Below are 12,031 nucleotides of genomic sequence, written 5' to 3'. Positions count from 1 at the left end.
ATAACAAATGCATCACTCTTTTCTTGTTTAGTTCGACCGTTGTATGTATTGACATTTGCGACAATATTTTAATCATCGTGGAATTGTTTGTTCCTCCTCTTTCAGTTTCTAACTAAATGTATTTCGAAATAGACCTGGAATAACACTAACTACCATATCTGAACGAATGAGTGTGTTGTTTTTATATAATTTTAAATATATTCCCGGTTAACTCGATGCAGGTTTTTATTTTTTCGGGCTAGCGATTGTACATTGCTCTGTAACTATTTCTTTTGGCAGTTTCTTTTTTTATTTAAAGGATACATAGTGATGTATTTTCATATGTATCTAGACAATTCTTATTCAAAACGACCCAATCTATAATAGGAGAGAAGAAAGTGTTTCATTGTAGCTCCAGAAAAAGAAATAAAAATTCATACATTAAAACGTATTCCTGTCTCGGTAAAATTTGAATTGAAGAATATGTAAACATAGAGTTTATAGCCGGACGAAGAAGAAATCTGACACGTGAAAGAAATCAGAAGTTTAAAATAGATTTTGACTCCTGCTCACTGAGTCAAGTATGGTAGTCACTTTTTTCAGAAAAAATATCATGTGTACTGTGTGAAGCAGAGTGTGTCAAGAAACCTGACGCAGAAAACCAAATACAATGTTAAGCTAAATATTGGCTTTTACCTTTAAGTGAAAAAGTGATCTTCTTGTAAAGGACATATACTCTTTTCAGCTGTAGATTACATGCTACTAAGTGTGAGTCACACAGTTTCTATTAACCAATAAAATAGCTGTCTTGGTACCATCTTGAATTAATGCATGATTTTCATCATAGTCAAGAATACTTCTTTAATATGTTGACCATTCGTCGAATCTGAATCTGCAGTTGAAGGAATCAGTCGAATAAATATGACAATATATTCTACATAATGCTTTGAGTACTTTTTGTCCAGATCGCAAGTATAAGGGCCAATGTTTAATCCCACTGTATGATATCTTCCGTATTTTACCAGAACTTCACTTTGACCAAAAATTTGTGATTGCAATGTGACACATGAAGACTATGTGGAAGCCCACCCAACAGATTGTCTCTAAAATTCTAAACATTAGCTTTGTTCCTCACCTTACGCTAATTCTATCTTTCATTTAGATTACACCTGACTTTTGCAAGAGAGTAGATATTTCTGTTGACCTAACGACTGTATTCCCATCGTCGGAACGGATACGGAAATTACATACATACATACATACATACATACATACATACATACATACATACATACATACATACATACATACATACAACACGAATCATTAATTCATACACTACAAGTGATCATGATATCTATAAGACCTTAAACTTTAAAGGGTGACAAACAAAACAAGATGCTTCCCTTTACAAAAAAGCTGTGAAGTAGGTGGCCAGTTGAAATTAACTCTATACTAGAAAGAGAACATTCATATATAAATATGTGTAATTTGTGTGTATGGTTATTATGTCCAAAGTTATGATCTTCATGCCTAATATCTTATAAGCAAATTAATTTTCGAGCTCGCCTTTTTTACCGATCATTTTCAGATTTCTCCCCGAATCTCCAAGATGGCTTATTGGAAGAAAACGTTCTACAGAAGCAAAAGCACTTTTTCGAAAAATAATGAAGAAAAATAAAAAACAAAGTCAGGATTTATTAGAACTTTTTCCAAATAAGGAGGAGGAATCTTCATTGAAGAACAATTTTCATGAAAATATACCCGAGAAGAAAGTCTTAGCTCAAAACAATTATACTTTTATTGATCTATTTAAAAGACCAAGGCTTGCATTTACTACTGTGAATATTTGTTTTAGCTGGTAAAGATCTCTTAATATTTTACATGTATTTTTGAATGCTTGTGTAATAATATTACTATAAATGTTTAAGGGGATCTAGAATTTAATTTAGAATAATCAGTGTTAGGGAGCGGGAGGTTATAAATGTTTTGGAAGAGGATAACAGGATAAGAGAGGCATTGGCCATTGTGATTGTATTGTTAACTGTACATTCTGATGAATCCAGGGGTTGTTCGATGCTTATTGCAATCCGAAATAATTATGTGCAAGAAATAGCTGTTATTACCACTGATAGTCTACAGAGTATGGATAACGGCAAGTCATACGATGAGTGGAATAGTTGCAAATCTCATTAGAGGTGTCAATGATTTTTTAAATACACCTGTTGATTCTCAGGTAGATGGAGATATAAAAGTTTGTACTATTGTTGGATGAAGACTATGATAAGCTGGATTTCTCTGATATAATTTAGTTTACAATATGTCGAATTGTTATAGATACATAGTGTAGGTATATAAATAATACTGTATGCGTTTCACACAGAAATATGTTTGAAATATTTTCTGATATTTTAATGCTAATGCAAAAGTTGCAATACAGGTGTAAATAACATAAATTTGGTCACATGATTTATAAGATATTCTTTTACAGGTTTGTCGCCGGTATGATATATTGTGGAATAAATCTTAATTCTGTGGACATGACTGGAAACCGCTATATAATCTTCCTGTTATTAGCTTTCGTGGAATTTCCTTCTCTTTTTGCTGCTTACTGCTTGTTTAAACGTTTTGACCACCGGAGGCCCATTTGTTTCTTTCTGATGTTCAGTGGATTAAATTGCATCGTGTCAAATTTTGTAACCAAAGGTAATGTACATCGCATATTTTATATTTTATATACATTTGAAACTAGTATCTTATCTTATCAAAATAAGCTTAAAATGCAAGTTTATTAAATCGTAAAGACTATTGCAGAGAAAGTTTCCTATCGAATCACAGAATGTATTCACCATAATGTTACTAGATTAAAATATACCACGTGATTGCATACATTTCCTGCGCAATCACCAACATACAATTAGTAAAGCAGTGATGTTTTATCTTCTGTCAGTTCATTGGTCAACTGTTGTATCTTTATTATTTTTATTAAACAATTTTTATCCATTTGATTTAATAACACTATTTATATTCTGAATAATTTAAACGTTAAATTTTGGATAATGGGACGAGCAAAATGATAACTTTGTAAAATCATGATCCATCATTTTTTTTTGTCTTAAAAATCTTGAATTGAATATTTCTTTCCGGTAATGATGCAAAAGATCCTCAAAATATTCGTCTTTAATTAAACTAATACTTAATTGATTTTGTATTATATAAGGTATGAACATTTGAAACCCTTCGATCTTTATAGCCAACAATTATATTTTTTTACAAATTTTGATTAGGTGCCAGAAGACACATATTTATATTAGATAATGTGACTCAAATGTGGAACTACGGATTCCAGAATGAATAGTAAACGGTGAATGTTATAAATGATATAGATACAATGTGCATCCAGAAGGTCCGAGACATTTTCAGGAGAGGAAGTTATAACTGTCCAAAATTACTGTAATTTTAGTAATCATTATTATTATACACTTAATAAGCTAACCTGCCGAATTTTATTCGAAATTAAAGGGGACGGCCATAACAGTACTTTGAAAGGCACCTGCTAAACACTGCTAGTCACAATTTCAGTTTTTTAATGAACTAATTGACAAAGATGGGCATCAGAATCGTCCCTTACGCAGCCTACAGCCGAAATATTTCTTCCTGTGAGGTTTGGTAGTTGCTCAAACTGAGGAAGAACCTCAGGAACAGCCGTTTTGAAGACATTGAATTGAAGGTTGTTGCAAGGGTCCTGGACACCTTCCATTTGGATGTCTCCCATTGGGTCTTCAGAAAGTGGCAGAAGCAATACAAGAGATACATTCGAAGTCAGAGGATGTTACTTTGATGGAGATTAGCGGTTTGTACTTTGAGATTAATAAATGTCTCACCTAAAAAGTCTCAAAACCTCTGGAATGCACCTTGTATATTGCATTGTCTAAGCTTCTATTTTATTGTATTTAAGGTTCATTCTGGTTTCCTCTGATCCTGGTCCTCCTCGGAAAGTTTGGAATCACCTCGGCATATGGTTCAATTTATCTGTTATCAGCAGAATTATTTCCAACAGTTGTGAGGTAAATGTTGTTGAAATTTTTTTGTGGAAAAATGAGAAAAGATAATGTTTCAGAATTGTTGTGTGTCTTTGCAAACCCACTTGTATCTCTTAACCTCTCACGACACTGAAATGTAACGGCGTGTTTTGTCATCTCACTCTTTTTAGAAACTCAATATGGTGCCGTGTTTTACCTGTTTTACCAGGAATTTAACTTTTCACCATCTCTCTACTCTGTCCTCTCTCTCTCACTCTCTCTCTCCCTCTCTCTCTCTACACACACACATATATACATACATACATACATACATACATACATACATACATACATACATACATACATACATATATATACATATATATATATATATATATATATATATATATATATATATATATATATACATATATGTAAAATAAATAATTGAGATTCAGTTGAAGTAGGAACTTAAATTAAGGCACCAATCAGTCCAGTATTGTCTGCACAGCTCGAAGTTAGACGTACATAATGCAAATAAGTAACAAAGATGTCCATGTATCAGTGCATTATATCCGTTTCATATGAGACCAAAATGTACGTACGCCACTATATCTATATGAGAAAGAATACAAAAATGGGACAAGAACGCAAAACATCCAGACAGATAATACAACAAAGGAATAAGAAAAAAACAAGGACGGGTCATCTGGAGTTTTTTCGTCAGTCGATTTCCAGATTATCTTTGCAATTTCGGCTGATTATACTCGAGATTGCTCCAATCTGGCCAGCCCCAAGGAAAAACCTTAGCTAAGAGCACTAGATCCCTTGGAAGAAAGCAGCGAATGTATACGAGAACAAGGACGAAAAATAAACGGAGAAATGGTATACAAATACATATATATATATATATAATATATATATATATATATATATATATATATATATATATATATATATATATATATATATACTCCTTTACTCTTTCAGTTATTTGACTGCAACCAAGCCAGAGTATCGCCTGGAAGGATTTTAGTCAAACAAATCGACTCCAGGGCTTACGTTTTTTAAAGCCTGGTACTTAATATATCGGTCTCTTTTGCTGGTAAGTTATGGGGACAGGCATAAAAATATACCAACACCGGTAGTGAAGCGGTGTTGGGGTGTTGGAGGTTCAAACACATACGCGAAGACACACACATGACCGCATGTGTAAATATATATATATATATATATATATATATATATATATATACGACGGGTTTCTTTCAGTTTCTGTCAGGTGTCAGTTAACAAACGCTGTTACTCAATTCGATTGCTATATCACTTGATATACATCGACAATTCTTTGATATCCATAGAGTTTATTCAAAAATATGGGAAACAGAAAGTGGATTGAGCAACACACTTCGTTGCATAACACTACAGCTGTTTCACCGTAGTTTCACCAATAGAAATATTATTGGAGCAGCATATAAAATACCGCATCCTGTCATTGATATTATTGCTGTTCTAACAACAACTGCGAGTTGCGTTTTTTCGGATGGGCGCATACAAATAGAGATTGCTGAATTATACTAACATATCGCATAATATATACCTTTGAATTATATTATTGTTAGTAATTTTCAGTCAAACAAAGAGTAGAAAAAATACCAGGACCATTTCAATTTAAACGATAAATCTAATGTCTCCAAGAAGGAATTTGTAGGGAGAGAATAAAAACATGAGCAAATAATTCGCGACTATTTAGGACAGTATATAAGAAAAAAATAAAGAGATAAAGGCCGACAGAAAGGCAAGATGAAATAGGGGAGACAAGGCCAGAGAGGAAAGAAGAAACGAGGAGCAGACAGTAACTGAAGAGGTCACAGAATGTGTGACGAAAGAACTCTGATAAATGAATTAATAATAATTGGCATATGATAATACACACAGATAAAGAAATTAAGGCCAATAGGCAGGATATAGTTATCAGAGATCACCAAGAGAAAAATGCTTCTAATCGATTTATCAATACCAACCGATGACAATGTTTTTCTAAAAGAAACAGAGAAACTTTCAAACTACAAAGATCTGGAAATAGTTGTAACTCGAATGTGGAGCCTAAAAACAGAAACAATTCCAGTCATAGTAGATGCATTAGGCATGATAGAAAAAAACATTCAGACAAATACATAATAAAAACACCAGGACTTACAAGTATATATAACATATAGAAAATAGCTCTAAGCACTGCACACGTAAAACACTTTCAATACAATGAAAATGAAAGCACCACAACAAATCACAGTTCATACTCAATGCACACAGAGCCGCGATTAGCCGTGCAGTGAAAGCACGTGATAAAAATAAGCCTTCTGAATAATAATAATAATAATAATAATAATAATAATAATAATAATAATAATAATAATAATAATAATAATAATAATAATAACAATAATAATAATCCTTTCTACTATAGACACAATGCGTAATTTGAACTCAGGACATGGCGACGGAGGAAAGGCCGATAGGTTTTTTGCTCGTTGTGCTAACTATTATACCAGAATAAAGCTAAAGAGAAGATCAAATAAAATTGTGCGTGTTTTTATTGGCAAAATGACCCTTCTCAAATATAACAAAGCTTAATCCTTTAATTCTTTGATGTAAGCAGATTTACTGTTTATTGTCATAACTGAATTCATGACTCACATGTTTTACCAGCATTTTCTACCTTTTTGTTATTTTAAGCCATTATACATATGTATGTGTGTATGAAGATGTTTGTGTATGTTTATTTATTTGTATACGTACTTATGTATATATATCTAATAAACGCATATATTAGTTTGTTAATATTGTGTGTATACGTGAGAATGGATAAGTATACCTGTTAATGTATATGTATTTATATATGTCTATATGTGTGTATGGGTGCGTATGCTTCTTTATTGGTCATTCTAATGGCTTAAAACAACAAGAAAGGTACCAAGTACGAATAGAATACATGTGTGAATAATTAACGTTTAATAATTTTCCAGTGTCAAGCTATTTGCATTGATGGATTTCTCATCAACGTTGTCGCACATAATTATGTCCAACAGCCTTAGCATTATTCCTTGTATCTATTTTATATCTCTGTGTATGACTGAATTATTAAAATATATGAAAGATAATCGAGTCCTACTAAAAATACCTCTATAATAATGTTAATTATTCTGTTTTATGTTTTTTTTTTCAGAGCCAACGGATTAGGTTTTGCTTCGTTTTTTGCCCGTATCGGTAGCATAAGCGGACCTTTCATACTTCAACTATCATCCTATGTCAAATGGCTTCCTCTAAGTATCTTCGGCCTTTTGGCAGTGATAGCGGGATTACTGTTGCTGTTATTACCAGAAACAAAAAATAGAGATTTACCGCAAACATTTGAAGATTTGGACAACTGGAAGAGCTGATATTGTGGTAAAACAAGAAACTTTCACTATGGAAATAAACGTAGAATGCATCCGACAACAAAATGTATCGGAGAATTTCAGTTTCAAAATTTGTCCGCCCTTCATATTTTACGATTGAAAATATTGAAGACAAAATCGATTGATTCATTGTTAATTTGTAACTCGTGTTCGAACGTTCCACATACTGACTTTGCTCACGTGATACAATGCAACGCGGTAAGGGAATCAACTACATTTTACTTTCATTGTTCTGAAAAATGGTTTGATGGAACCTTGATGGCAATATATCTGAAAAGTGGGCTTCGAAACTATATATTATAACGGTATTCGTCATTTATCGTATCTTGCATCTGAACATTAATGTTTTATATAATTCATAACACGATGATGCCATATATAAAAAAAACAAAAGCAATATATTTTCTTTTAGTTCAACTTTTAATTCATTTTTCATTTTCTCTCGTATTATTACATCGACACATCATGAAATCTGTCTGCTGTACATTTATAAAATATTTTCTTTTGTTGGGGTTTACTCTTATACACCCAAGTTTTATCAACATTTAGACGAAACGTTTCTGGCTAAACATGCAATCCCTAGCAATGTCCTACACTACACACTGACTAACACCATCACGTTAATGGATTGCTACAAAGTCTAGACCTCACGAACTCTACTGGCGGCTGAATATATTCAACATAGCGGAGAATACATCAGATAGGCTGTCCTTAATCTTCAGAGCAGGAAAATACTTCAAAACCCACATAATGCTCCCTCAAAACATCTCAGCTGAGACTTGCAAGGGCGAATATCTAAGAAATCGTTGCTAACACAGATACAGACATCCGAAATAGATGTCACTCCACAACTTGGCATGAAATTATGCGTCGAAACACCATCCTTTCTAAGGTGTAAACATAATTTACAAAAACCACACAGGGGCTAGATTTGACGATCCCTCTTATACACAACATAGGAAAGTGTCCTTAATCTGCAGGTATCATTGCACTTCATAGCTGCCTTGCTACAATTCTTCCGCTAAAAATCTCAGATGAGACCCACAATGGGGTACATTCAGGGCAGTGCTGCTACAATACATCGTGGACTTCACCACAAATAAGATCACCTGAATGCTCACAAATTTGCTGGTTCTACTTTCGGCTACTTCTCAGAGGTCTCTCATCCTCGAAGCAATATTATTTCGTACGTAGGCAATTCAAACTAGAATCTTTTCCCCTTCTCTTGTTCATATATTATGCATATCTCTAGACGCTGCACCATTAAACTAATTCCTTCCATCTCTGGAATTCCCTCATTATCCACATTTTACTTATAGTCTTAATTTTGTAATTATTCCAGAGGTTCATTAACAGAATATATCTTACTTAACTCGATGAACCTTGAAAGCATAAATACGGCCCTCTTTTTTCAATTAATGATAACCACAGAATAATTAACATAGTATATTACTGAACTGACCTCAAATATCACCAACGTTTGAACACTTAGGAAGCTACAGAATTTTCCAGATTGACCTTCTCTTTGTACACTAATATGAATTGTTGGTGTCCTAGTAAACTTGAACTATTTAAGCCACTCAATGTATTCATATTTATATTAAATTATTAAATATATCCTAATTACTGAAACAAGCTAATTATATTTATGTTTTGTTAATTTTTAATAATGAAAAGCAAGGTTTACGATATCGGAGGAATATCGTCCCCTTCCATCATCTTTTTGTTCTTTATGTAGTTCAGGCTTCCGGCAGGCGAAGAGATGCGGGTGCAAATTGCCTCCAGCCAGTGGTGTGTTCAGCAAGCGCTGCCGTGAGGTGACGCCAAAGAAGAGAGATTTGAAGAGGGTTTTCTCTTTATATAGTTTTCTTTCGCGAGCCTCGTTGTAATCTTGCGCTTGGCAAATGGATGCAGGTGAGGTCTTGCTCCAGTCTCGGAGATGGCAAAGGCTGCTGCAAGATCTCATCCAATATGGCGCTGACTCCTTGTGCCGCTACAAATTGTTGCAGCTCTGAAATTTACATCTTTAAAACTACGTACAGTAGTTAATTGTTAGTTTTATAGCGGCGTCAAATTTAGGAGTGCTATTTTTACTAGGGTTCGTCTGTGGCATCCCCGACGGCATTATTTAGAACTGGCTTTGTGCCTTCTACATATAATCAGTTTTCTTTCATTTGGATGTGAATTAAATAAATTTTGGCTTGACATTATTTCATTGTCTATAAATCTGATTTTAAACCCGAAAATTTTCATCAACTCGTTACTCCCGTACATTTGCTTATGTCGATGGGAAACGAATTTTCCCACCAAAATCCTTAAACGAACAAAAGAAATGGAAACAAGCAATCAAAATTCAGGTTTATTCCACCAGAAACCTTCACTTCTCGACAATTTCCTGTGTTTTAAGTCTTTCCTTCTTCCCGCTCAAGTTTTAAGAAGCATTTCTGTCAGCTTCGTCTTTCCATACATCTGAAATGTATCTTGTTTATCTTAACCAATAAATCGCCAGCTTCTCTGAAGATATACTTGACCAATATCCTTATTCTATATTCTCAGTATGCTCCATCCGTTGGTAACTTCTTTTATTCTTCAGCTCATCTTTTTCTTCTTTAGTCATTACACCCTCACAATTGTCTGAGGAAGAGGATGGAATGGAAAACACAGCTAAAGCAAGATGTAAACGGACTTGCCATCTGCACATTGTACCGAAGTGACAGATTTTTATTTAGACACAATCTGATGGAATCTGTACGAGAATTTTCTGATATTTCAAATGATCTGCCCACGGCTATTATGTTCACAATAGAGACATGTATGTTGGAATTAGCATTTCTGTATATTCTAATAATTTAAACTTATAGTTTTTGAAAAGCCGACATAACTGATGCAAATCAATATTTAAAATTCAAAATATGTCACACAACCCTTTACAGAAATGTCTCGTACTGTTTAGCTTAAGAAATGGGTAGGATAGTCGAAGATGAAGAAACTAGATATTAAGCGCCCAGAAATATCTGCTATCACTAATAAATCATGAAATCGAAAATGCCTATCAAATAACAGTAAAACAGCTCCGTACAAACACGAGGGAAAGAATAATGCAAAGGGGAATAACTCTTTGTCATAATCGCGTAAGAAATATACTTTTATTGAAGCAAGAGTAAATCTGCCGATTCATGCACAAAGATCAGAAGCGGAGAAAGTGTCAGAATGTCCCTTAAAGAGGAATATTTCATTGAAAAATTCCAACGAACGTCTGAGTGTCTTTTTTTTTCAAACATAATTATTAAAAATATTTGACTTCGTGTCAATGTTTTTCAATTTCTCAGTTTTAGGAAAGCTAAGAGAGTAATTCCCCTTACTATTAGTATTTTATCAAATCCAAGATATTACATAGTTCTGTCGCTGAAAATTTAAAGCTGGACTCTACATAAACTCACCGGTTGCATCAGTAATTTCTTTTTATTGATACTATGACGAGGCTATTTAGCTGGCGATTATTAATCCAAAACATGACCGCAGTTCTCGAGTAAAAGAGTAAAAACGTACAAGTTAATTGTGAATAAATGTTTAAAATTCGGTTGCGATGGAATTTGTAATCACATAGATTTTGCAACACGCAATTTGTTTTCTCTCCCTCCTCTCTCTCTCTCTCTCTCTCTCTCTCTCTCTCTCTCTCTCTCTCTCTCTCTCTCTCTCTCTCTCTCTGTATATATATGTGGGTGTATGTATGTCATTATTCAGTTTATTTCAAGATTTCTTGCCAATAGAGAAATAAACGGTTTCTAAGATCCAAGATTCCTTCATTGGAATTTCAACATCAGTAACAAGGAATTTTTGTTTGTATGTATGCATGTATGTGTGTATGTATGTATGTATGTATGTATGTATGTATGTATGTATGTATGTATGTATGTATGTATTATGTATGTATGTATGTGTGTGTATGTATGCATGTATGTATGTTTGCATGCATGTGAGATTCTACTAGTGTGGACGCAAGCGCTAATATATGATTTATAAAAACATGTGACATATTAATAAAAATCTGTAAATGTAAAACCATCCAGATTTCTGAGTACCTTATTTCTTCTAATAAGGTACCAAATGCCAAAAAAAAGTAGGCGAGGAAACGGATAAAGAATTAAGACATTAAAAAGCATACCTTTAAAGAATATATCATTCAGATACTCATATACGATGGTTTCGGATTCTGGCCCAGGACCTCAACCTTTTTCACAATGAGTCTCTCACGTTACAAATCTGCCAGTGTTATGGCTTGTTTTCCGCCAAGCCGGTCCACATTGTACAAAATATATATGTGAGCAAAAACATTCGAATATATACACACGAAGTAAGATGTTACTGTGGATCTATTCCATCTCAATCACAGATTTTTAATTAATTTTCTTCTAACTAAACAGTTTGAAACTTCGAATACTAGTAGAATTTCTCACGTAGAAAACAGTTTACTCTGAACGCTTTTGACAAAATTTCGTATTTTAGAAGTTATTTCGTGTTAAAGTTGTCATATTTGGGTAATTTCAACAAATCAACGATGTGTGTTCGGTT

At 33.5% G+C, this 12,031-nt stretch overlaps 2 protein-coding genes across 2 annotated transcripts in view; both read left to right on the top strand.

Moving 5' to 3' along the window:
• Nucleotides 1–2,175, top strand: part of LOC115218259 (organic cation transporter protein-like) — a 10,812-nt gene extending 8,637 nt beyond the window's left edge. The window contains exons 6-7 of the mRNA XM_036508555.1: nucleotides 1,571–1,840; nucleotides 2,046–2,175. Coding sequence (XP_036364448.1) covers nucleotides 1,571–1,840; nucleotides 2,046–2,175 — 400 coding nt within the window. The remainder of the gene's footprint in view (nucleotides 1–1,570; nucleotides 1,841–2,045) is intronic.
• A 293-nt stretch (nucleotides 2,176–2,468) lies between these two features.
• On the top strand, nucleotides 2,469–7,677 carry LOC118765781 (organic cation transporter protein-like). The gene is made up of 3 exons (XM_036508289.1): nucleotides 2,469–2,685; nucleotides 3,938–4,046; nucleotides 7,228–7,677. Exons 1-3 carry the CDS (start codon nucleotides 2,484–2,486, stop codon nucleotides 7,439–7,441), a joined length of 525 nt encoding a protein of 174 aa, XP_036364182.1. The 5' UTR covers nucleotides 2,469–2,483; the 3' UTR covers nucleotides 7,442–7,677.
• Nucleotides 7,678–12,031: the final 4,354 nt, after the last annotated feature.

The sequence above is a fragment of the Octopus sinensis genome, linkage group LG13 (assembly GCF_006345805.1).
Source record: "Octopus sinensis linkage group LG13, ASM634580v1, whole genome shotgun sequence".
Classification (NCBI taxonomy): Eukaryota; Metazoa; Mollusca; class Cephalopoda; order Octopoda; family Octopodidae; genus Octopus; species Octopus sinensis.
Note: the sequence above shows the minus strand (reverse complement) of the source record. Positions and strands in the feature narration are given on the sequence as shown.